This window comes from Entelurus aequoreus, linkage group LG15 (genome assembly GCF_033978785.1).
Source record: "Entelurus aequoreus isolate RoL-2023_Sb linkage group LG15, RoL_Eaeq_v1.1, whole genome shotgun sequence".
In the NCBI taxonomy this organism is placed as follows: Eukaryota; Metazoa; Chordata; class Actinopteri; order Syngnathiformes; family Syngnathidae; genus Entelurus; species Entelurus aequoreus.
In genome coordinates this window covers 58,292,816-58,319,873 of record NC_084745.1, presented here as the reverse complement: position 1 = coordinate 58,319,873, position 27,058 = coordinate 58,292,816, and the positions used below count along the sequence as shown (strand labels likewise).

General features: G+C 44.7%; 1 protein-coding gene across 6 annotated transcripts; it reads left to right on the top strand.

Annotated features, from left to right (window-relative positions):
• Positions 1 to 6,665: 6,665 nt before the first annotated feature.
• zdhhc23b (zinc finger DHHC-type palmitoyltransferase 23b) lies at positions 6,666 to 25,224 on the top strand. Of its 6 annotated transcripts, none has more exons than XR_009821229.1 (11): positions 6,666 to 7,020; positions 8,150 to 9,934; positions 11,269 to 11,874; positions 11,960 to 12,127; positions 19,342 to 19,611; positions 19,763 to 19,819; positions 21,316 to 21,456; positions 23,104 to 23,228; positions 24,126 to 24,200; positions 24,303 to 24,436; positions 24,617 to 25,224. XR_009821229.1 is itself a non-coding variant. In XM_062021872.1 (6 exons), the coding sequence occupies exons 2-6, from the start codon at positions 9,807 to 9,809 to the stop codon at positions 19,800 to 19,802; spliced, it is 1,212 nt and encodes a 403-aa protein (XP_061877856.1). In that variant the 5' UTR covers positions 6,668 to 7,020; positions 8,150 to 9,806; the 3' UTR covers positions 19,803 to 20,709. The 6 variants fall into 6 exon arrangements, 1 of the variants encoding a protein (XP_061877856.1); XR_009821227.1 differs by having other exon boundaries at positions 24,126 to 24,208; XR_009821230.1 differs by lacking the exon at positions 23,104 to 23,228 and having other exon boundaries at positions 24,126 to 24,208.
• The last annotated feature ends 1,834 nt before the right edge of the window (positions 25,225 to 27,058 follow it).

The following is a 27,058-nucleotide window of genomic DNA, read 5'->3' as shown; positions in this document are numbered from 1 at the left end:
TAGACCCGAAGGAAAGTCTCCCCTGCGCTCCTCAACTACGGTATGGGAGTCCCCCCCCCCAACCCCCCCCCAACCCCCACCCGCCCCCACCCACACAAAGCACGTACGCCTTTTCTTTTCCACCGCAGCGCTGCCACAAAACACACTCAGATCTTCAGTTTCTAGCCGATACTACATCAAAAATAACGCAGTAACGCATCATGTAGTAAAGGTAACTGAGTTACTGAATATAAAAAATAAGGCGTTAGATTACTATAGTTACCGCCGAAACTAACGGCGTTACTTTGTTATGTCATCAACTCATGAATGTTACTTTGTTAGTCCCAACACTGCTTGTTTCAATGTCTTGTGTCTGCTTTAATGAACGTCATGTCTGCACACTTGTCATCAACTCATGAACGTTACTTTGTTAGTCCCAACACTGCTTGTTTCAATGTCTTGTGTCTGCTTTAATGAACGTCATGTCTGCACACTTGTCATCAACTCATGAATGTTACTTTGTTAGTCCCAACACTGCTTGTTTCAATGTCTTGTGTCTGCTTTAATGAACGTCATGTCTGCACACTTGTCATCAACTCATGAATGTTACTTTGTTAGTCCCAACACTGCTTGTTTCAATGTCTTGTGTCTGCTTTAGTGAACGTCATGTCTGCACACTTGTCATCAACTCATGAATGTTACTTTGTTAGTCCCAACACTGCTTGTTTCAATGTCTTGTGTCTGCTTTAATGAACGTCATGTCTGCACACTTGTCATCAACTCATGAATGTTACTTTGTAACATGTTAGTCCCAACACTGCTTGTTTCAATGTCTTGTGTCTGCTTTAATGAACGTCATGTCTGCACACTTGTCATCATCTCATGAATGTTACTTTGTTAGTCCCAACACTGCTTGTTTCAATGTCTTGTGTCTGCTTTAGTGAACGTCATGTCTGCACACTTGTCATCAACTCATGAATGTTACTTTGTTAGTCCCAACACTGCTTGTTTCAATGTCTTGTGTCTGCTTTAGTGAACGTCATGTCTGCACACTTGTCATCAACTCATGAATGTTACTTTGTTAGTCCCAACACTGCTTGTTTCAATGTCTTGTGTCTGCTTTAATGAACGTCATGTCTGCACACTTGTCATCAACTCATGAATGTTACTTTGTTAGTCCCAACACTGCTTGTTTCAATGTCTTGTGTCTGCTTTAATGAACGTCATGTCTGCACACTTGTCATCAACTCATGAATGTTACTTTGTTAGTCCCAACACTGCTTGTTTCAATGTCTTGTGTCTGCTTTAATGAACGTCATGTCTGCACACTTGTCATCAACTCATGAACGTTACTTTGTAACATGTTAGTCCCAACACTGCTTGTTTCAATGTCTTGTGTCTGCTTTAGTGAACGTCATGTCTGCACACTTGTCATCAACTCATGAATGTTACTTTGTTAGTCCCAACACTGCTTGTTTCAATGTCTTGTGTCTGCTTTAATGAACGTCATGTCTGCACACTTGTCATCAACTCATGAACGTTACTTTGTAACATGTTAGTCCCAACACTGCTTGTTTCAATGTCTTGTGTCTGCTTTAGTGAACGTCATGTCTGCACACTTGTCATCAACTCATGAACGTTACTTTGTAACATGTTAGTCCCAACACTGCTTGTTTCAATGTCTTGTGTCTGCTTTAATGAACGTCATGTCTGCACACTTGTCATCAACTCATGAATGTTACTTTGTTAGTCCCAACACTGCTTGTTTCAATGTCTTGTGTCTGCTTTAATGAACGTCATGTCTGCACACTTGTCATCAACTCATGAACGTTACTTTGTTAGTCCCAACACTGCTTGTTTCAATGTCTTGTGTCTGCTTTAATGAACGTCATGTCTGCACACTTGTCATCATCTCATGAATGTTACTTTGTTAGTCCCAACACTGCTTGTTTCAATGTCTTGTGTCTGCTTTAATGAACGTCATGTCTGCACACTTGTCATCATCTCATGAATGTTACTTTGTTAGTCCCAACACTGCTTGTTTCAATGTCTTGTGTCTGCTTTAATGAACGTCATGTCTGCACACTTGTCATCATCTCATGAATGTTACTTTGTTAGTCCCAACACTGCTTGTTTCAATGTCTTGTGTCTGCTTTAGTGAACGTCATGTCTGCACACTTGTCATCAACTCATGAACGTTACTTTGTAACTGTTAGTCCCAACACTGCTTGTTTCAATGTCTTGTGTCTGCTTTAATGAACGTCATGTCTGCACACTTGTCATCAACTCATGAATGTTACTTTGTTAGTCCCAACACTGCTTGTTTCAATGTCTTGTGTCTGCTTTAATGAACGTCATGCCTGCACACTTGTCATCATCTCATGAACGTTACTTTGTTAGTCCCAACACTGCTTGTTTCAATGTCTTGTGTCTGCTTTAATGAACGTCATGTCTGCACACTTGTCATCAACTCATGAACGTTACTTTGTTAGTCCCAACACTGCTTGTTTCAATGTCTTGTGTCTGCTTTAATGAACGTCATGTCTGCACACTTGTCATCAACTCATGAATGTTACTTTGTTAGTCCCAACACTGCTTGTTTCAATGTCTTGTGTCTGCTTTAGTGAACGTCATGTCTGCACACTTGTCATCAACTCATGAATGTTACTTTGTTAGTCCCAACACTGCTTGTTTCAATGTCTTGTGTCTGCTTTAGTGAACGTCATGTCTGCACACTTGTCATCAACTCATGAATGTTACTTTGTTAGTCCCAACACTGCTTGTTTCAATGTCTTGTGTCTGCTTTAGTGAACGTCATGTCTGCACACTTGTCATCAACTCATGAATGTTACTTTGTTAGTCCCAACACTGCTTGTTTCAATGTCTTGTGTCTGCTTTAATGAACGTCATGTCTGCACACTTGTCATCAACTCATGAATGTTACTTTGTTAGTCCCAACACTGCTTGTTTCAATGTCTTGTGTCTGCTTTAATGAACGTCATGTCTGCACACTTGTCATCAACTCATGAATGTTACTTTGTTAGTCCCAACACTGCTTGTTTCAATGTCTTGTGTCTGCTTTAGTGAACGTCATGTCTGCACACTTGTCATCAACTCATGAACGTTACTTTGTTAGTCCCAACACTGCTTGTTTCAATGTCTTGTGTCTGCTTTAGTGAACGTCATGTCTGCACACTTGTCATCAACTCATGAATGTTACTTTGTTAGTCCCAACACTGCTTGTTTCAATGTCTTGTGTCTGCTTTAGTGAACGTCATGTCTGCACACTTGTCATCAACTCATGAATGTTACTTTGTTAGTCCCAACACTGCTTGTTTCAATGTCTTGTGTCTGCTTTAATGAACGTCATGTCTGCACACTTGTCATCAACTCATGAATGTTACTTTGTTAGTCCCAACACTGCTTGTTTCAATGTCTTGTGTCTGCTTTAATGAACGTCATGCCTGCACACTTGTCATCATCTCATGAACGTTACTTTGTTAGTCCCAACACTGCTTGTTTCAATGTCTTGTGTCTGCTTTAATGAACGTCATGTCTGCACACTTGTCATCAACTCATGAATGTTACTTTGTAACATGTTAGTCCCAACACTGCTTGTTTCAATGTCTTGTGTCTGCTTTAGTGAACGTCATGTCTGCACACTTGTCATCAACTCATGAATGTTACTTTGTTAGTCCCAACACTGCTTGTTTCAATGTCTTGTGTCTGCTTTAATGAACGTCATGTCTGCACACTTGTCATCAACTCATGAATGTTACTTTGTTAGTCCCAACACTGCTTGTTTCAATGTCTTGTGTCTGCTTTAATGAACGTCATGTCTGCACACTTGTCATCAACTCATGAATGTTACTTTGTTAGTCCCAACACTGCTTGTTTCAATGTCTTGTGTCTGCTTTAATGAACGTCATGTCTGCACACTTGTCATCAACTCATGAATGTTACTTTGTTAGTCCCAACACTGCTTGTTTCAATGTCTTGTGTCTGCTTTAATGAACGTCATGTCTGCACACTTGTCATCAACTCATGAATGTTACTTTGTTAGTCCCAACACTGCTTGTTTCAATGTCTTGTGTCTGCTTTAATGAACGTCATGTCTGCACACTTGTCATCAACTCATGAATGTTACTTTGTTAGTCCCAACACTGCTTGTTTCAATGTCTTGTGTCTGCTTTAATGAACGTCATGTCTGCACACTTGTCATCAACTCATGAACGTTACTTTGTTAGTCCCAACACTGCTTGTTTCAATGTCTTGTGTCTGCTTTAATGAACGTCATGTCTGCACACTTGTCATCAACTCATGAATGTTACTTTGTTAGTCCCAACACTGCTTGTTTCAATGTCTTGTGTCTGCTTTAGTGAATGTCATGTCTGCACACTTGTCATCAACTCATGAATGTTACTTTGTTAGTCCCAACACTGCTTGTTTCAATGTCTTGTGTCTGCTTTAGTGAACGTCATGTCTGCACACTTGTCATCAACTCATGAATGTTACTTTGTTAGTCCCAACACTGCTTGTTTCAATGTCTTGTGTCTGCTTTAATGAACGTCATGTCTGCACACTTGTCATCAACTCATGAATGTTACTTTGTAACATGTTAGTCCCAACACTGCTTGTTTCAATGTCTTGTGTCTGCTTTAGTGAACGTCATGTCTGCACACTTGTCATCATCTCATGAATGTTACTTTGTTAGTCCCAACACTGCTTGTTTCAATGTCTTGTGTCTGCTTTAGTGAACGTCATGTCTGCACACTTGTCATCATCTCATGAATGTTACTTTGTTAGTCCCAACACTGCTTGTTTCAATGTCTTGTGTCTGCTTTAGTGAATGTCATGTCTGCACACTTGTCATCAACTCATGAATGTTACTTTGTTAGTCCCAACACTGCTTGTTTCAATGTCTTGTGTCTGCTTTAATGAACGTCATGTCTGCACACTTGTCATCAACTCATGAATGTTACTTTGTTAGTCCCAACACTGCTTGTTTCAATGTCTTGTGTCTGCTTTAGTGAACGTCATGTCTGCACACTTGTCGTCAACTCATGAATGTTACTTTGTTAGTCCCAACACTGCTTGTTTCAATGTCTTGTGTCTGCTTTAATGAACGTCATGTCTGCACACTTGTCATCAACTCATGAATGTTACTTTGTAACATGTTAGTCCCAACACTGCTTGTTTCAATGTCTTGTGTCTGCTTTAGTGAACGTCATGTCTGCACACTTGTCATCATCTCATGAATGTTACTTTGTTAGTCCCAACACTGCTTGTTTCAATGTCTTGTGTCTGCTTTAGTGAACGTCATGTCTGCACACTTGTCATCATCTCATGAATGTTACTTTGTTAGTCCCAACACTGCTTGTTTCAATGTCTTGTGTCTGCTTTAGTGAATGTCATGTCTGCACACTTGTCATCAACTCATGAATGTTACTTTGTTAGTCCCAACACTGCTTGTTTCAATGTCTTGTGTCTGCTTTAATGAACGTCATGTCTGCACACTTGTCATCAACTCATGAATGTTACTTTGTTAGTCCCAACACTGCTTGTTTCAATGTCTTGTGTCTGCTTTAGTGAACGTCATGTCTGCACACTTGTCGTCAACTCATGAATGTTACTTTGTTAGTCCCAACACTGCTTGTTTCAATGTCTTGTGTCTGCTTTAATGAACGTCATGTCTGCACACTTGTCATCAACTCATGAATGTTACTTTGTTAGTCCCAACACTGCTTGTTTCAATGTCTTGTGTCTGCTTTAATGAACGTCATGTCTGCACACTTGTCATCAACTCGGTTGTCTCCTTAAAGGTGCTCTAATTGGCACTATTTGGACATTTATTGTGTGAATGTTGTCTGTCTATCTGTGTTGGCCCTGTGATGAGGTGGCGACTTGTCCAGAGTGTGCCCCGCCTTCCGCCCCATTGTAGCTGAGATAGGCTCCAGCGCCCCCCGCAACGCCAAAGGGGACAATTGCGGTAGAAAATGGATGGATTTGTAACATTTGTGAAATACAAGTTTGACACGTGTAATTTCAACTTTCCTTTAATGAACATTATGTCTGCACACTTCTCCTTTACACGGTTGTCTCATAAAAGGCGGTGTAAAAAATGTTTAAAAAAAAAAAAAGACATTTGTGAAATACAAGTTTGACACCGTAACTTTCATGTTTACATTGTTGCTTTCCCTTTTTGCGTTTGGCCACAAAACACGTTTTTGGTGATAAAAAGTCTTTCTAGCGACATTGTGTCATATTGACAAAACATCACAGGCCACTAAGCTGTAGTGCACCTGTAGTACATTATGGAGCCGCTAGGTGGCACGCTAGGATCATGTGTGTGGGTGACTGCTTATATATAGCGAAGAAGATGGCATTGAAGACGTTTTTGGGAAGAATCAAATCGTTGTCCTACATATGTTTTCATGAAAACTTACAACAATTAATCAAAGATACAAAGTAGAATAATATAATATATGATAATAATACAATATAATATAAGATATATGCCAAAACAAAGTAGAATATTCATGTGCAGAATGACGCGGCCACTACAGTAAGACGGCTCGTGCGTCCTCTGCAGCCCTGGGCGGGGCATGGTAATATCACGTGACGTCACGTGACGGGGCAAGGCAACGTCACGTGACCAACGTGCATCCTGAAAAAAATAAAAGCTTTTTTTTTTAATTATTCTTCCACGAACACGCGAGGCAGAAGCAGCGAACATAATCACTCGAGTGGAAGACAAACAGCGAACATAATCACTCGAGTGGAAGACAAACAGCGAACATAATCACTCGAGTGGAAGACAAACAGCGAACATAATCACTCGAGTGGAAGACAAACAGCGAACATAATCACTGGAGTGGAAGACAAACAGCGAACATAATCACTCGAGTGGAAGACAAACAGCGAACATAATCACTCGAGTGGAAGACGCGTTTTGATGTTTGTACATTTAAAGCGCCGGAAGAGGAATACCTGCTGACTTCCGGCGCACAGGCGCGGACATGTGACGTGTCAAATGTTCTGGTATGTTCCACTTTCTTTCATCTTTGACTGCTTTTTGTGACACCTTTACTCGCTGGAATGGAGACTTTGTCCAACATTGAGCCCAAATGAACGATTAAGTGTCGAACTTGTTCCTCAGTGGTTACAGGAAGTAGTAAAAGTTTCTTTATTTTTTATTTTTACCAACCTAGGAAACATAAAACGTATCATTTAGATTGTTTTGCTAAGCGACGTCGCCATGGCGACAGTAAAGCAGGGCGGCACATGACCTCGCAATTACAAACTTTATCGGGACATTTTTCTTTTAATGTGATCACTTGGACAAGTTCACCAACGTTTTTTTTTTATCGAATTTGATTAATTTGCATTCGTTTAGACTGGGCTTGTCTGCCATTTTGTTCTCTACTGCTCCCAAACTACTATACAGTACTACATATTATACTTTCTACAATATTATACTATACTATGCAATTCTAAAATACACTATATTATACTACAATATACTATGCTATTCTACAATACACTATACTATACTACAATATACCATACTATGCTATTCTACAATACATTATACTATGCAATTTTACAATATTCTATACTATGCTGTTTTACAATATACTATACTATGTTATACTACAATATACTATGCTATGTTATACTACAATATACTATACTATGTTATACTACAATATACTATACTATGTTATACTACAATATACTATACTATACCAACGTCAGGGCTCACTCAAATGTTACTACTAAACTGTATAAGTTACCCTACTTTGATTTTAATCGTATTCAATAATTATAGTCCTGAAATCTATAAATAAATACAATGAAATAGAAATAAATAATTTATTATATAAATGTTTCTTAGATAAACTGTTAAAAAATAAATTGCAAATGAAAATACAGGTTCACCACTTTAGTCAGCCCTAATGGTTAAGAAACACTGCACTTTACTTTAGTATGCTATACTACAATATACTATGCTATAATATACTATGCTATGCTACAACATACACTACACTACTACTGCCATATTAAACTATACACAAATGCAAGCATGTACCAAACATGGAACCCCACACAGAGATTTTTGACAGGATCATAATGTGGCTTCAACATTTGTATTTGCAATCACATCTAGTCCACCTTCTGGTGACCATGAAGACAAGGCGGGAGGAGGAAGAGTACATCAACAATCACATCTAGTCCACCTTCTGGTGACCATGAAGACAAGGCGGGAGGAGGAAGAGTACATCAACAATCACATCTAGTCCACCTTCTGGTGAGCATGAAGACAAGGCGGGAGGAGGAAGAGTACATCAACAATCACATCTAGTCCACCTTCTGGTGAGCATGAAGACAAGGCGGGAGGAGGAAGAGTACATCAACAATCACTTCTGGTGAGCATGAAGACAAGGCGGGAGGAGGAAGAGTACATCAACAATCACATCTAGTCCACCTTCTGGTGAGCATGAAGACAAGGCGGGAGGAGGAAGAGTACATCAACAATCACTTGTGGTGAGCATGAAGACAAGGCGGGAGGAGGAAGAGTACATCAACAATCACATCTAGTCCACCTTCTGGTGAGCATGAAGACAAGGCGGGAGGAGGAAGAGTACATCAACAATCACTTGTGGTGAGCATGAAGACAAGGCGGGAGGAGGAAGAGTACATCAACAATCACATCTAGTCCACCTTCTGGTGAGCATGAAGACAAGGCGGGAGGAGGAAGAGTACATCAACAATCACATCTAGTCCACCTTCTGGTGAGCATGAAGACAAGGCGGGAGGAGGAAGAGTACATCAACAATCACTTCTGGTGAGCATGAAGACAAGGCGGGAGGAGGAAGAGTACATCAACAATCACATCTAGTCCACCTTCTGGTGAGCATGAAGACAAGGCGGGAGGAGGAAGAGTACATCAACAATCACTTGTGGTGAGCATGAAGACAAGGCGGGAGGAGGAAGAGTACATCAACAATCACTTGTGGTGAGCATGAAGACAAGGCGGGAGGAGGAAGAGTACATCAACAATCACATCTAGTCCACCTTCTGGTGAGCATGAAGACAAGGCGGGAGGAGGAAGAGTACATCAACAATCACTTCTGGTGAGCATGAAGACAAGGCGGGAGGAGGAAGAGTACATCAACAATCACATCTAGTCCACCTTCTGGTGAGCATGAAGACAAGGCGGGAGGAGGAAGAGTACATCAACAATCACATCTAGTCCACCTTCTGGTGAGCATGAAGACAAGGCGGGAGGAGGAAGAGTACATCAACAATCACTTCTGGTGAGCATGAAGACAAGGCGGGAGGAGGAAGAGTACATCAACAATCACATCTAGTCCACCTTCTGGTGAGCATGAAGACAAGGCGGGAGGAGGAAGAGTACATCAACAATCACTTCTGGTGAGCATGAAGACAAGGCGGGAGGAGGAAGAGTACATCAACAATCACATCTAGTCCACCTTCTGGTGAGCATGAAGACAAGGCGGGAGGAGGAAGAGTACATCAACAATCACTTGTGGTGAGCATGAAGACAAGGCGGGAGGAGGAAGAGTACATCAACAATCACTTGTGGTGAGCATGAAGACAAGGCGGGAGGAGGAAGAGTACATCAACAATCACTTGTGGTGAGCATGAAGACAAGGCGGGAGGAGGAAGAGTACATCAACAATCACTTGTGGTGAGCATGAAGACAAGGCGGGAGGAGGAAGAGTACATCAACAATCACTTGTGGTGAGCATGAAGACAAGGCGGGAGGAGGAAGAGTACATCAACAATCACTTGTGGTGAGCATGAAGACAAGGCGGGAGGAGGAAGAGGACGCCTTGTGCTGCTGCGAGTACATCAACAGACGTGGCGAGCGCAGCCATGTGGCCGCCTGCTGCTGCGACTGTGAGGACCTGGACGACATGTGTGACCGGTAATAACATCTTCTTTCTGATCTACTTACCTTTTGTCTGCATTCTTTTCATAGAAAAGTGAAAGGTCAAAGTTAGAATGCCCTTCTAGAAATACATTCATGGTCCTTACAAAGGCTATTTGACATTGAATGACAATTGTGTGATCAAAAGGATCACAGTTATCCTTTTGATCACAATATTGCTGAATGTGCTCAAAAAGTACTTATTCATACTGTAAATCTTTTACCCAAGTTCAATCTTTTTAATACCTGAATAAATAACCACACACTATGCTTTCTTCGCAGAGGAAACAGTAAATATTGTTTTGGCTTCATTAAATCCGTATTATTTTTGTGTTTATTTTCTTCCATTTTAATTTGTGAATGTTTAAAATATTTTTTAAATGAATAAATTAATTTGAGAAAAAAAACCATTTAATAGCCACACCGGACTATACTGTAAGTGGCAGATATATATACATTGTCAAATGTGTTATTTACACAGAAATATTTTGTAAATGTTTATTGACATCCCTTAATTGTTTCCAAACGGTGTCTGTAACACAGCAGATGGCGCCGTAACACAAACAACACACCTATTCAGTGGCTTTGCTTGTGTTTAATGAAAACTATTAGCTTTATGGCCCCGTCATAAAGACAACATCATAAATTAGCTGCACCGTTTTATAAGTCGCAGGGTTCAACCTGTGGGAAAAAGGTAGCATCTTCTAGTGCGTCCTGTATGGTAGGTGATCATTTAGTTGAACTTCCGGTTGAGAAGACATGCGTATGTTTCAACTTGACACTGGAGTGTACATGGAATGTGAACATCTTAGTTGCTCACACAGTAATATATTTATGCACGTCTACATTGTGGTATGATGTGTATTATTGGGAATTATGTTAATGACTTTTGCTTTCATGTTAGCATTTAAGCTAGCTAGCAAAATAATGTTAGTCAGTCTATTACTTTATCAAAGTGTGTTTCTCAATCATGCTTTTTGGACCTTTTCAGTTTCCAAGGGTAGTACTAACCGTCAGGAGTTTTACAGAGGTCGTCATTATCACCCTTTATGCTTTTGGAATTTTTCCTATTCCATAAATAAATGTGCAGCGGATACTCCGATCTTTTTAGGTATTTTGAGTACTCAAATATTATCCGATTCCAAAGGAGAAGGTTGACACAGACAGACAGTGTCTCTCTCTGAGAGAAGGTCGGGGTTTGGATCCCCAGCAAGCCCCAAGAATGCGTCAAGGGCCATAAAAGTGTCCTATCTCTTGGACTAAGATGGTGGTTGTAGTCATCTTGCCTTGCAGCTGCAACCCTCCTCCTCCTCTTCTTCTTCTTCTTGCAGCTTTTTGAAAAGGGAGCCTCAGAATCCAGAATCTCTGTCCCAGGTGGCCGCCGTCATCCACGACCGTCTCCGTCTTCCCTGGCTGTCGGGCGGCGCCCAAAAAGTGGAGCTGTCCATCATCCCTCCTCTGCTCATCCTGCCGGCACTGCTGCACCTGGCTGCCGTCCATGTCCTTCTGGGCGTGCTGGTTCTGTGGCTTGTGCCCGTCCTGGTGCTGTGGTACTACTACTTCACCCAGCGCAAGAAGGGACGGACGCTGTTCTTCCTCAGCCTGGCTCTTTTCTCCTTGGCCTACATGTACTACATGTTCATCACTGAGGTGCTGCCCCGCGGGGATGTGGGCCCCTCCCAGGTTGCCCTGGTAACAGCGGGTGTCACGCTCACCCTGCTCGGCCTGGTCCGCACCAAGAGAGACCCGGGCGTCATGCTCCCGCAGCCTCCTCTCAGTGGCGGGAGGCCGGACGTCAAAGTAGGCGACCAGCTGGGACGCTCGCTAGAGGCGGAGCTTAGCCGGTGTCCGCTATGTGGGGTGGCGCGGCCCCTGAGGGCGGGACATTGTCGCATCTGTGGCGTGTGCGTGCTGCGTCACGACCACCACTGTGTCTGGTGGGTTCCATCACCGTTCAAGCTAGCGTCCATCCTGGTCATCAATGTCTTGTCTTTTCTCCTCCCTCGCCGTTCTGGCCTTCAGGATCAATCACTGCGTGGGCCAGGACAACCACGCCAGCTTCCTGATGACCCTGCTCATCTTCCTGTTGACCTCGCTGTACGGCATCAGCCTGGTGCTGCGGAGCGTGTGTCCCGCACAGAACCTCCTCCTCGCCCTGATGTACTGCCCTGGCGTCTACCAGCAATACAGGTCGTGACCTCACTTCCTCCATCTTTCATAGTCCACACTGCTCAAGTAGTATCAAACTGCATCACCATTCAACCTCACTTCCTCCATCTTTCATAGTCCACACTGCTCAAGTAGTATCACACTGCATCACCATTCAACCTCACTTCCTCCATCTTTCATAGTCCACACTGCTCAAGTAGTATCACACTGCATCACCATTCAACCTCACTTCCTCCATCTTTCATAGTCCACACTGCTCAAGTAGTATCACACTGCATCACCATTCAACCTCACTTCCTCCATCTTTCATAGTCCACACTGCTCAAGTAGTATCAAACTGCATCACCATTCAACCTCACTTCCTCCATCTTTCATAGTCCACACTGCTCAAGTAGTAGCAAACTGCATCACCATTCAACCTCACTTCCTCCATCTTTCATAGTCCACACTGCTCAAGTAGTAGCAAACTGCATCACCATTCAACCTCACTTCCTCCATCTTTCATAGTCCACACTGCTCAAGTAGTATCAAACTGCATCACCATTCAACCTCACTTCCTCCATCTTTCATAGTCCACACTGCTCAAGTAGTAGCAAACTGCATCACCATTCAACCTCACTTCCTCCATCTTTCATAGTCCACACTGCTCAAGTAGTAGCAAACTGCATCACCATTCAACCTCACTTCCTCCATCTTTCATAGTCCACACTGCTCAAGTAGTAGCAAACTGCATCACCATTCAACCTCACTTCCTCCATCTTTCATAGTCCACACTGCTCAAGTAGTAGCAAACTGCATCACCATTCAACCTCACTTCCTCCATCTTTCATAGTCCACACTGCTCAAGTAGTAGCAAACTGCATCACCATTCAACCTCACTTCCTCCATCTTTCATAGTCCACACTGCTCAAGTAGTAGCAAACTGCATCACCATTCAACCTCACTTCCTCCATCTTTCATAGTCCACACTGCTCAAGTAGTATCACACTGCATCACCATTCAACCTCACTTCCTCCATCTTTCATAGTCCACACTGCTCAAGTAGTAGCAAACTGCATCACCATTCAACCTCACTTCCTCCATCTTTCATAGTCCACACTGCTCAAGTAGTATCACACTGCATCACCATTCAACCTCACTTCCTCCATCTTTCATAGTCCACACTGCTCAAGTAGTATCACACTGCATCACCATTCAACCTCACTTCCTCCATCTTTCATAGTCCACACTGCTCAAGTAGTAGCAAACTGCATCACCATTCAACCTCACTTCCTCCATCTTTCATAGTCCACACTGCTCAAGTAGTATCACACTGCATCACCATTCAACCTCACTTCCTCCATCTTTCATAGTCCACACTGCTCAAGTAGTAGCAAACTGCATCACCATTCAACCTCACTTCCTCCATCTTTCATAGTCCACACTGCTCAAGTAGTATCACACTGCATCACCATTCAACCTCACTTCCTCCATCTTTCATAGTCCACACTGCTCAAGTAGTAGCAAACTGCATCACCATTCAACCTCACTTCCTCCATCTTTCATAGTCCACACTGCTCAAGTAGTATCACACTGCATCACCATTCAACCTCACTTCCTCCATCTTTCATAGTCCACACTGCTCAAGTAGTAGCAAACTGCATCACCATTCAACCTCACTTCCTCCATCTTTCATAGTCCACACTGCTCAAGTAGTAGCAAACTGCATCACCATTCAACCTCACTTCCTCCATCTTTCATAGTCCACACTGCTCAAGTAGTATCACACTGCATCACCATTCAACCTCACTTCCTCCATCTTTCATAGTCCACACTGCTCAAGTAGTAGCAAACTGCATCACCATTCAACCTCACTTCCTCCATCTTTCATAGTCCACACTGCTCAAGTAGTATCACACTGCATCACCATTCAACCTCACTTCCTCCATCTTTCATAGTCCACACTGCTCAAGTAGTAGCAAACTGCATCACCATTCAACCTCACTTCCTCCATCTTTCATAGTCCACACTGCTCAAGTAGTATCACACTGCATCACCATTCAACCTCACTTCCTCCATCTTTCATAGTCCACACTGCTCAAGTAGTAGCAAACTGCATCACCATTCAACCTCACTTCCTCCATCTTTCATAGTCCACACTGCTCAAGTAGTATCACACTGCATCACCATTCAACCTCACTTCCTCCATCTTTCATAGTCCACACTGCTCAAGTAGTAGCAAACTGCATCACCATTCAACCTCACTTCCTCCATCTTTCATAGTCCACACTGCTCAAGTAGTATCACACTGCATCACCATTCAACCTCACTTCCTCCATCTTTCATAGTCCACACTGCTCAAGTAGTATCACACTGCATCACCATTCAACCTCACTTCCTCCATCTTTCATAGTCCACACTGCTCAAGTAGTATCACACTGCATCACCATTCAACCTCACTTCCTCCATCTTTCATAGTCCACACTGCTCAAGTAGTAGCAAACTGCATCACCATTCAACCTCACTTCCTCCATCTTTCATAGTCCACACTGCTCAAGTAGTAGCAAACTGCATCACCATTCAACCTCACTTCCTCCATCTTTCATAGTCCACACTGCTCAAGTAGTATCACACTGCATCACCATTCAACCTCACTTCCTCCATCTTTCATAGTCCACACTGCTCAAGTAGTAGCAAACTGCATCACCATTCAACTTCTAGTGATCCATTTAACATCCCAACCTGATGAAGTTGAGGCCCTCCACAGTCTAAAGAGCAACAACACACTGTTATCAAAGCAGCTGATAAGGGTAGTGTGGACAGGTCACAGTATATATGGGAGGGGGGACATGGCCTACATGTACTACATGTACTAGTACTACATGTACTAGTATATATGGGAGGGGGGACAGGTCACAGTATATATGGGAGGGGGGACAGGTCACAGTATATATGGGAGGGGGGACAGGTCACAGTATATATGGGAGGGGGGACATGGCCTACATGTACTACATGTACTAGTACTACATGTACTAGTATATATGGGAGGGGGGGACAGGTCACAGTATATATGGGAGGGGGGACAGGTCACAGTATATATGGGAGGGGGGGACAGGTCACAGTATATATGGGAGGGGGGACATGGCCTACATGTACTACATGTACTAGTACTACATGTACTAGTATATATGGGAGGGGGGGACAGGTCACAGTATATATGGGAGGGGGGACAGGTCGCAGTATATATGGGAGGGGGGGACATGGCCTACATGTACTACATGTACTACATGTACTACATGTACTAGTATATATGGGAGGGGGGACAGGTCACAGTATATATGGGAGGGGGGACATGGCCTACATGTACTACATGTACTAGTATATATGGGAGGGGGGGACATGTCACAGTATATATGGGAGGGGGGACATGGCCTACATGTACTACATGTACTAGTACTACATGTACTAGTATATATGGGAGGGGGGACAGGTCACAGTATATATGGGAGGGGGGACATGGCCTACATGTACTACATGTACTAGTACTACATGTACTAGTATATATGGGAGGGGGGACAGGTCACAGTATATATGGGAGGGGGGACAGGTCACAGTATATATGGGAGGGGGGACATGGCCTACATGTACTACATGTACTAGTACTACATGTACTAGTATATATGGGAGGGGGGGACAGGTCACAGTATATATGGGAGGGGGGACAGGTCACAGTATATATGGGAGGGGGGACAGGTCACAGTATATATGGGAGGGGGGACAGGTCACAGTATATATGGGAGGGGGGACATGGCCTACATGTACTACATGTACTAGTACTACATGTACTAGTATATATGGGAGGGGGGGACAGGTCACAGTATATATGGGAGGGGGGACAGGTCGCAGTATATATGGGAGGGGGGGACATGGCCTACATGTACTACATGTACTACATGTACTACATGTACTAGTATATATGGGAGGGGGGACAGGTCACAGTATATATGGGAGGGGGGACATGGCCTACATGTACTACATGTACTAGTATATATGGGAGGGGGGACAGGTCACAGTATATATGGGAGGGGGGACATGGCCTACATGTACTACATGTACTAGTACTACATGTACTAGTATATATGGGAGGGGGGACAGGTCACAGTATATATGGGAGGGGGGACAGGTCACAGTATATATGGGAGGGGGGACATGGCCTACATGTACTACATGTACTAGTACTACATGTACTAGTATATATGGGAGGGGGGACAGGTCACAGTATATATGGGAGGGGGGACAGGTCACAGTATATATGGGAGGGGGGACATGGCCTACATGTACTACATGTACTAGTACTACATGTACTAGTATATATGGGAGGGGGGGACAGGTCACAGTATATATGGGAGGGGGGGACAGGTCACAGTATATATGGGAGGGGGGACATGGCCTACATGTACTACATGTACTAGTACTACATGTACTAGTATATATGGGAGGGGGGACAGGTCACAGTATATATGGGAGGGGGGACATGGCCTACATGTACTACATGTACTAGTACTACATGTACTAGTATATATGGGAGGGGGGGACAGGTCACAGTATATATGGGAGGGGGGACAGGTCACAGTATATATGGGAGGGGGGACATGGCCTACATGTACTACATGTACTACATGTACTAGTACTACATGTACTAGTATATATGGGAGGGGGGGACAGGTCACAGTATATATGGGAGGGGGGACACAGGTCACAGTATATATGGGAGGGGGGGACAGGTCACAGTATATATGGGAGGGGGGACACAGGTCACAGTATATATGGGAGGGGGGACACAGGTCACAGTATATATGGGAGGGGGGGACAGGTCACAGTATATATGGGAGGGGGGACACAGGTCACAGTATATATGGGAGGGGGGGACAGGTCACAGTATATATGGGAGGGGGGACAGGTCACAGTATATATGGGAGGGGGGGACAGGTCACAGTATATATGGGAGGGGGGACACAGGTCACAGTATATATGGGAGGGGGGGACAGGTCACAGTATATATGGGAGGGGGGACACAGGTCACAGTATATATGGGAGGGGGGACAGGTCACAGTATATATGGGAGGGGGGGACAGGTCACAGTATATATGGGAGGGGGGGACAGGTCACAGTATATATGGGAGGGGGGACACAGGTCACAGTATATATGGGAGGGGGGGACAGGTCACAGTATATATGGGAGGGGGGACACAGGTCACAGTATATATGGGAGGGGGGACAGGTCACAGTATATATGGGAGGGGGGGACAGGTCACAGTATATATGGGAGGGGGGACACAGGTCACAGTATATATGGGAGGGGGGGACAGGTCACAGTATATATGGGAGGGGGGGGACAGGTCACAGTATATATGGGAGGGGGGGACAGGTCACAGTATATATGGGAGGGGGGACAGGTCACAGTATATATGGGAGGGGGGGACAGGTCACAGTATATATGGGAGGGGGGGACAGGTCACAGTATATATGGGAGGGGGGACACCACGTACTACCAACCACTAACAAAACCCATCTATCCCAAACCATCCCCATGGTGGAAAAGATTGTTCACAACCTATTATTATTAAATACATTTATTAATGCTAAACAAAAAAAGTACCTTTTGGGGGAGCTGGATCCTCGCCCCCGCAGATTTTACATGCTCCCAAAAATGCATAAGGAGCCACACAAGTGGAGCAAGCCCCACGAGATCCTTCCGGGCCGGCCCATTGTGTCTGACTGCGGCAGCGAGACGTACAGAACGGCAGAGTTCCACTATTATTTAACACCACTCTCCATTCCACACGACAGCTACCTCAAGGATACTTTCGACTTCATTGATAAGATGAAGAACCTGCACATGCCGCGGATGCCATCTTGTTTACTGTAGACATTGACAGCCTTTATACAAATATTGACATTGATGAAGACATTCAGGCTGTCAGAAATATCTTTCACAGGTACAGGGATGTCAGCAGGCCCGAAAAGGAGCTCCTAGAAATCTATTGTGTTGACCTTAATACCACAATAATATCATATTGTGTTGACCTTAATACCACAATAATATCATATTGTGTTGACCTTAATACCACAATAATATCATATTGTGTTGACCTTTATACCACAATAAAGTGTTCACTTTAATACCACAATAATATCATATTGTGTTGACTTTAATACCACAATAATATCATATTGTGTTGACCTTAATACCACAATAATTTAATATTGTGTTGACTTTAATACCACAATAATATCATATTGTGTTGACCCTAATACCACAATAATATCATATTGTGTTGACCTTAATACTACAATAATATCATATTGTGTTGACCTTAATACCACAATAAAGTGTTGACTTTAATACCACAATAATATCATATTGTGTTGACTTTAATACCACAATAATATCATATTGTGTTGACCCTAATACCACAATAATATCATATTGTGTTGACTTTAATATCATATTGTGTTGACCTTAATACCACAATAATATCATATTGTGTTGACCTTAATACCACAATAAAGTGTTCACTTTAATACCACAATAATATCATATTGTGTTGACTTTAATACCACAATAATATCATATTGTGTTGACCTTAATACCACAATAATTTAATATTGTGTTGACTTTAATATCATATTGTGTTGACCTTAATACCACAATAATATCATATTGTGTTGACCTTAATACCACAATAATATCATACTGTATTGACCTTAATACCACAATAATATCATATTGTGTTGACCTTAATACCACAATAATATCATACTGTATTGACCTTAATTCCACAATAATATCATATTGTGTTGACCTTAATACCACAATAATATCATACTGTATTGACCTTAATTCCACAATAATATCATATTGTGTTGACCTTAATACCACAATAATATCATACTGTATTGACCTTAATTCCACAATATCATATTGTGTACTTGGATGTAAAATACAAATATTTTTTTCAATCTGCAAGAAAAAATGTGAATTTATAGATGAAATGGATATATCACCCAGGCCTATGTCAACTATTTGTGTTTATATACCTTTGACTGCAAATAATTACAAACTCCAAATTGCGGCTACACACCTCCTCGACTCCTATTAACTGATACGGTATCGGCCCTGACAGAAGCGTGTGATGGTGATGACCTGCAAGGACTGCAGTTTTTGAAAATGTCTTCCTCACTGTGTCTTCCAGCACCGCCTTGTGCTTCACGTGCGCCTGGTACTGCAGCGTGGTGACCGGCGGCCTGCTGCACCTGCTCCTGATGCAGCTGCTCAACATCAGCTACAACGTGACCCAGCGTGAGGCGCGGGCCGCCCTCAGGAACGCTTCCGGCCGCAGGGCCTTGTGGGGCCTCGTCGTGGACACCGGCGTCTACTCGCGTGGTTTCCCAGGCAACTGGGCCGAATTTGTCAGCATGGCGGGCCGAAGGACTCCCCGCTCCTCCGGCCGGACCGACGTGGTGTAAGGAAACCGTTGTTGCTGTTCTGATCTTGTCCACTGGGCGGCAGTGTTGCACCTTCAGTGTGCTTGTGCTGAGCTGACTTCCTCAGTGCTAAGTTCCTTCTCTTCACTTGTCTCCTGATGACTTGTCTGTGTCTCCTGCACACTTTAGTTCCATCCAGGAAGTCTGCGTGGCATCCAGTGACGCCTGAATGACATTTGGCACAAGGTGACGCTGCCCTGCACCTGGTGCACGTCTGCACACCATCCCATCATATTCAACATAATAATGGTTGCACGCTGACAAATGCGGCAGCCATTATGATTTTTAAAACCAATAGATTTGTTTAACCTTTCAAGCTACCCTCAAGTTTGGTCCCTGCAACCCAAAGGTTAAAAATAAGTCATATATTATCATTTTGTATTAAACGCTTAAATCTTTAGATTACCATAATTATTTTTTGTAGGGCTAGGTTTAGGTGTTTTACTTGACATGTATCATTGATAACATGACATGGATCAAATCTTTAATGTTGTATAGATGATCATTTCTCTATTATTGAAAGTGTATTATTAAATGATGTGTGGTGACTTTTACATCAGGTGAGGTACAAATACATTTTGGTATTGGAAAGAGAGAGGTGAGGTGGTTAGAGAGAAAAAGACATGAAATATACTAAAATCACCTTTTATTAATGTGGAAGAACAGCCACACAGTAGAGTGGCTTTTCATGCGTAGGGTTGCAGAAACGATCCCTGCGCACACCACCTCCTTCAAAAAGATTTTCTTGCAAAACGTCAGATCTCAACACTAAGTGGAAAAAGGTAAGTTGGAACCCACGCGTTAGTACTACTTGGAATGGGTTAGGGTTAGGGTTAGGTGTTGGGGGAGGGAAAAGGGAATATGCACTGTCCATCTACAGTCTGCCAGAGTGACCCCACACCCAGAGCACACCCCCCCAGGGGACCCCAATCGGACAACGCCGAGAGCGGTGTCAGACACATCAACCAATTTCTTAATTATTTTTGTGAACATGCGACGCGTTTCGGCCTGTTTGGCCTCTTCAGGCATGTAAAGCTTCCACATTTGAGGTCTCCAGCAAGAGGGTTAGGGTTAGGGTTAGGGTTAGGGTTAGGTGTTGGGGGGTTAGGGTTAGGGTTTGGGGGAGGGAAAAGGGATGCACTGTCCTGCTACAGCCTGCGCCGGTAACGTCCACCTCAAACGGTAGACCCTCAGGGCACCCTGCAAGAAAGAAATCACAACAAGCATTAGATGTGATGTCAAACACATGTTGGACCTGACTCCAGCGACGCGTTTCGGCCCTCTAGGCCTCCTCAGGCTGGCTGTGGCTTCTCCATGATTTCTCTACAGCGTGATGTCCTCGCATCGAGCGCTGTGAGGGAGATGTGCCTGTCTCAGGAATGGAGGAGGTTTTGAGCAGGAAGGGGGCGGGGCTGACACCCTCCACATCAAGGCAAGAAGATATTTGCCTTGATCTCCCTCAAACTCCAATTTACAATGTGTTTAGAAAGGATTAGGGTTAGGGTTAGGGTTAGGTTTTTGGGGGTGAGATAGAGAGAGAGAGGGTTAGGGTTAGGTTTATGGTAAGGATTTAGGGTTAGGGTTGGGGTTAGGGTTAGGGTTGGGGTAGGGTTAGGGTTAGGAGAAGGGGATGTGCACTGTCCGTCAACAATCCAACGGACTGACACTTACATCTCATTTAGGCCCCCTGGATGTCTGGTGCCCAATTTGGAGATCCAAAGGAGCTCCGCCCTGTGACGTTGGGCGAGGCTCCATTTAGGATCCGTCTCTACGGCAGTCACCCGGACGGAAGACCATCCGTGCAGGAGGAAATGCTGAACCAGGTGAGTGTTGGTATTTTTTTGTCTAACAATGTTGTATTTGTGCTGGGCGAATCTCCTGGCTAAGGTATTGCCCGTCTCGCCCACGTACATACACCCACATTGCTGACAACGAATGACATACACACAGTTCTGTGTGTGTCGCCCGCCACGGCACAACGGCTGGAAAACCTTGCGGTTATGGGGGTTCACCAACCATTGTGAGTGGCGGACAAGGGCGTCCCTCTTGGTGGAGGGCGGGTCTCTCAATGAGCAGACCCTGGCCCTGACCAACTGATCATTCAAGTTGGGGTTCTTGCGGTAGGCCGGCACCACATAGCGACCAGGCAGCCTCCCACTACTCTCCACAAAGACCCGGAAGTGGTCTTTGACCTTCCAAGCGGCCCGCACCGCCGAAGGAGAGTAGGTGGTAATCAGAGGAATCATGTCTGTCCCAGGGGGAGGTCCCCTAGGGTCCAAGAAGCCCCTCAACTGCCGTCTGAGGAAGGACCTGGAATAGCCCCTCCTCATCAGAGCAGAAAAGAGGGTCCTCGAGGCCCCCAGGAAGTCCTCCCGTCTGGTGCAGATACGATGAAACCTCAATAATTGGGATTTCACCAACCCCGCAAAGGTATGCGTGGGGTGGAAGCTGCTTCTGTAAAGGAGCGCATGGGTGTCGGTCTCCTTGAAGAACACCCGGATGTCCAAGTGTTGCGTAATAGCAAAGTCGGGACCCTTGAATGTAGTGGTGTCCAAAAAGTCGACAGAAGTACTGCTAATGGTCGACTTGATGGTGATATTTTTGTTGTGAGTGTTCAGCGTGTTCAAAAACACGCTGAACTCCTCACTGGAATGCGTCCAAACCCCCCAGATGTCATCCAGGTACCGGAAATAATAAAGGGGACGTTTTGGGCAGGCGGCCAAAGCAGAGGTCTCCCACTCTGCCATAAAAATGTTGGCATACGCCGGTGCAAATTTCTTGCCCATGGCAGTGCCCTTAATTTGGAGGTAGAAACGACCGTCAAACTCAAAGTCGTTTCTCCTCAAATTAATTTCAAGGAGCTGTAGAATCTCCTTCTCGGGCCTGCTGACGTCGCGGTACTTGTAGAAGACATTTTTGACAGCCTGAATACCCTCATGGATGTCCATGTTTGTATACAGGCTGTCAATGTCTATGGTGAACAGGATGGCATCTGGGGGAATGTTCACATTCTTGATTTGATCTATAAAATCATAGGTATCTCTGAGGTAGCTGTCGTGCAGAACGGAGAGCGGAGTTAAATAATGGTGGATAAACTCTGCCGTTCTGTACGTCTCGCTGCCGCAGTCAGACACAATGGGGCGGCCCGGAGGGATCTCGTGGGGCTTGCTCCACTTGTCTGGCTCCTTGTGAATTTTAGGGAGCATGTAAAACCTGCGGGGGCGAGGATCACGCTCCCCCATAAGATACCTCTGTTGTTTAAAATTTATACATTTTTTGAGGCGAAGATTATCCAGAATCTTGCCTACCATGGGGATGGTCTGGGGATAAATTGGTTCCGGCAGTGGTTTGTAATACGTCATGTCACTCAACTGCCGGGAACCCTCCCATAAATATTGTGACCTGTCAAAAATGACAACAGCACTCCCCTTGTCAGCTGGTTTGATGACAATGTGCTTGTTTCTTTTTAGATTTTGAAGGGCCTCAACTTCTTCCCGTGTCAAATTGGGAGCAACCACAGGTGCGCAGCCCGAACCGGACACGGAAAGCCCATCGGACCGGACCATAGCCTGGAATTCCAGAGGCATAAGTCCAGGTGAGGGCTCCCAGCCGGAGCGGGCTGTGAAAGGTGTGGGTCCTGGAGAATCTTGATTCTCATAATACACCTCAAGTTTGACACGTCTATGGTAGCGCTGGAGGTCAAATTGAAGTTGATGATGCCAGTCGCTACTGAGATTAGTGGAAGGAATAAAGTTGAGGCCCTTATTAAGGAGGGAGATGTGTGACGGGGTTGGCGTGAAATTACGGGCCAAATTTATCACGTTCTTATTACCCCCCCGAACCAACGGGATTATGGGGATGCCAAGTTTAAAAACTCAAGCCAGTGCTTGAGCATCAACTTGGCAGTGTCCTGAGTCCAGTGGATCAGGTCAGGTTGGGTCTCAAAGTCCCGGCCGTCGAGAGCCGGGATGTGAGCATAATTGTTCCTGATGCAAAGATTCAGCAGCCCAAGGTTGGCTTTTTGCTCAGCGGGCAGGGCTGCCGAAAAATTGATCAGGGGGATTAGCACTCGGGCCCGTGGGAAGGTAAGCGCGGCTGCCCTGAGTGCCCCTTGGAGCTGCTTAATAGCAGTCTCCTTCACTTTCTGCTCACGATGATGGATCCCAAAGGAAAGTACCAACACTTCCACCGGGACAGCAATTATGGTTTTGCGCAGGATGGCCTCCGCGTGTCGAAAATTGGCGTCCGGGTAACTATCGATCTGAAGGTCGTCGATATAAAAAGGAGGAAGATGAGAGAGATTGCAGTCGCCGATCATCAAGTACTTCTTGGTGGCCGACAACTTCCAATCCATCATCCTCCTCTGAGAGCCCATATGTCTAGTGGGTCTACGGGGGGAGGAGCGGGTAACATCCTCTACCAACTGGACACAATCTGAAATGGACAGTGGAGTACCTGGGACCAAAGGCTCCCCATGTGGTTTCTTTTTTAGTGTCCCGGGGAACAAATGTGACCAATCGGGGGACTCCTGAGGAAGCATCTCCCCAGGGAGCGTCTTCCGCAAAAGGTATGAAGGTGAGTCTTCACAGTCCACCCTAGGGGTCCCGGAAAGTGTGGGCCCCTGTGGTGAAAATTCACCTTGTGGTGTCGTCTCATCTTCCGTGTGAAGCTGGAGCGGGGATGAGACGGGGGTGGCGGCGGCGATAGGAGAGATGCTTGGGGACAACATCGGAGCAAGATCCTGTCCCTGTTCCTGGTCCTGAAGATCAATGAGGAGGGGCGAATGAAGCGTGGGCCCCATTGGTGAGTAACCGTAGTACTCAGTCTGAGTGGGGGTCTCCTGGGTTTTACTTTCCCCGGAGACTGTGAACCCACTTGTGGGGGTATCCTGGGTGTTGTTTTGCCCAGAGACTGTGGACCCACGTGGTGATTCATCGTCGTCCTCGGTCTGAGTGGGGGTATCCTGTGTGTCTTGTCTTGCAGGTGATCCCAGAGGAAGTAGCCTGCGGCGTGCAGGAATGGGCCGGGTCGGGAGATCCTCACCGATGATGTCTTCGGCGGGTCTGCTGTCCGGAGCTCGGCGCGTGGTCATCCTCTGCTCCTTGGGAGGTTCCGCCACTGCAGGAGTCGGCGGCCGGCGAGGAAGGAAGATGGGGGCCATCCGGATTGGAGGGATTGCTGGACGGTCCGCCTCGGGAGACCAATCTGGGGCGACAGCGTCGGTGCTGGTAGCCACCGAAGCCCGAGTGACTATCTGAGCTGGAGGGCTTCTAGCCCGTACCCAGTCAGGAGCCCCAACTGGGCCCATAGGGTCAGTGAGGGTACCCACCGATACCAGGGTGGTAGTCTGGACCGGTATAGACCGGGCCGGGTGTACCACCTCCGGTGCCGGGGTGGCAGTCTGGACTGGTAAGGGCTGGGCCGGGCGTGCCCCCCCAGCGTTGACAGAGGGGTCGGCAAAGGCTGCGACAATGAGGGCCTCGGCCTGCTTGAGGGTGTCCCCCAACAATCTTTTCCCCAAGTGTTTTTTTGCCCATGTAACAGCCAGCTCAAAAGCGGGTCTCCAATTCTCGTGAATAAAATTGGTTATCTTGCCCAATTCTATTTGCAGAGTGTCATTGTAATGTTCTCTTAAAACTTCAACAGTTGTTGATGCCCAAGTATTGGCATTGGCCCTGATCAAAACCTCAATCTCAATGTTGGTGACCGCTGGTTTAATCATAGTGGCCAGCGTCTCACGCATTTTTATTATGGATTGGGGGTAAGTGTCTTTAGTAACATTGATAAGGTGATGTGTGATTTTAACAATGTTATAAAAACACTGAGCTTTTAAATTCCCCTCCATGGATATTGGGGAATCGTGACATTATTTAGAATTTTAATTTGAATGCCGCTGGTGTAGATGATGGTGAAAATGGTTTGCGAAACAAGGATGTGTTCGCTTTGTAAAAACAAAAATTGTCTTTATCCGTTCCTTTTGTAAAAAAAGAGAGGAACGGAGTGCTCGTGGGCGGGACTTCCGCCGGGGTCAAAGGGAGCACTTCCGGTCTATGGCTGATAGCCTTTAGCAAGCAACCGATGTCTTTGGTTGCAAAAATATGCTAAACATTGCGCTAATAAGCCACCGGAATGATTCGTGAATAATCATAGCACATGTAGTATAGAAAAAATAAGCTGTTTATTTACAGAAAATAGCGACTAGAGGAACGAAAGCGTTGCTCCTTGCCCAGGCCAGCTGGACTAGGTAAGTAAACAAACAGAGAAAAATTACTACAATGTGTATAAAAAATATGAAAATTAGAAAAGAAGTATATTTACATGAAACGAGTCAGATGGCAACGTTTCGGTAGAATACCTTCATCAGGCCTGACTCCTTTGTAAAGAGTTAGCAGGTTAGCACGACAGGTAGGCTAAGGTCAGCCTTTTAACCTTGCCGTTTGCAAGAGGTAGTGCAGTCGTAAGGTGTCAATAGCCGTAAAACATTGAAATGAAGGGGTGGGGTCCACGTCATACACAAGTTGGCCTTCAAAATAGAAGTTTTGACCCAAACACAAGTGAAGAACAATGACAATAACAATTAGACCCACTGAAGCCCAAGGATGCTATTGCACAAACTTGTCTGCTAGAACAATAACATGAAAAAATAAACATTGTTATTGACATATAATGTATAATATAATACAATATAATATGATATAAATTATATAATATAATATAATTTATAAACAATAAACGAACACAAGTACATTCAGGGTGAAATAATACAAAAAGCACCTTGTATTTGTAACCTAGGGCTTCAGTATTGAGGAGAGTGAGCAGAGGATGTTCCCTGTAACCTCCAAATGTGATGCTCTGAATGTATGTGTGTGTATATGTGACACCATGCTCCGGTGAGGCTTTTTAGACCTTGTTAAATACCTGTCTACATGTTCCCTGTAACCTCCAAATGTGATGCTCTGAATGTATGTGTGTGTGTATGTGACACCATGCTCCGGTGAGGCTTTTTAGACCTTGTTAAATACGTGTCTACATGTTCCCTGTAACCTCCAAATGTGATGCTCTGAATGTATGTGTGTGTATATGTGACACCATGCTCCGGTGAGGCTTTTTAGACCTTGTTAAATACCTGTCTACATGTTCCCTGTAACCTCCAAATGTGATGCTCTGAATGTATGTGTGTGTGTATATGACACCATGCTCCGGTGAGGCTTTTTAGACCTTGTTAAATACGTGTCTACATGTTCCCTGTAACCTCCAAATGTGATGCTCTGAATGTATGTGTGTGTATATGTGACACCATGCTCCGGTGAGGGGTTTTAGACCTTGTTGAATACCTGTCTACATGTTCCCTGTAACCTCCAAATGTGATGCTCTGAATGTATGTGTGTGTATGTGACACCATGCTCCGGTGAGGGGTTTTAGACC

What these genes read in the sequence shown, in the direction of transcription:
- zdhhc23b (XM_062021872.1), top strand. Translation starts at nt 9,807, where the DNA reads ATGAAGACAAGGCGGGAGGAGGAAGAGGACGCCTTGTGCTGCTGCGAG. An exon ending in CACGACCACCACTGTGTCTG is followed by an intron (nt 11,875 to 11,959) that starts GTGGGTTCCATC and finishes TCTGGCCTTCAG; the next exon opens with GATCAATCACTGCGTGGGCC. An exon ending in TCCGGCCGGACCGACGTGGT is followed by an intron (nt 19,612 to 19,762) that starts GTAAGGAAACCG and finishes TGCACACTTTAG; the next exon opens with TTCCATCCAGGAAGTCTGCG.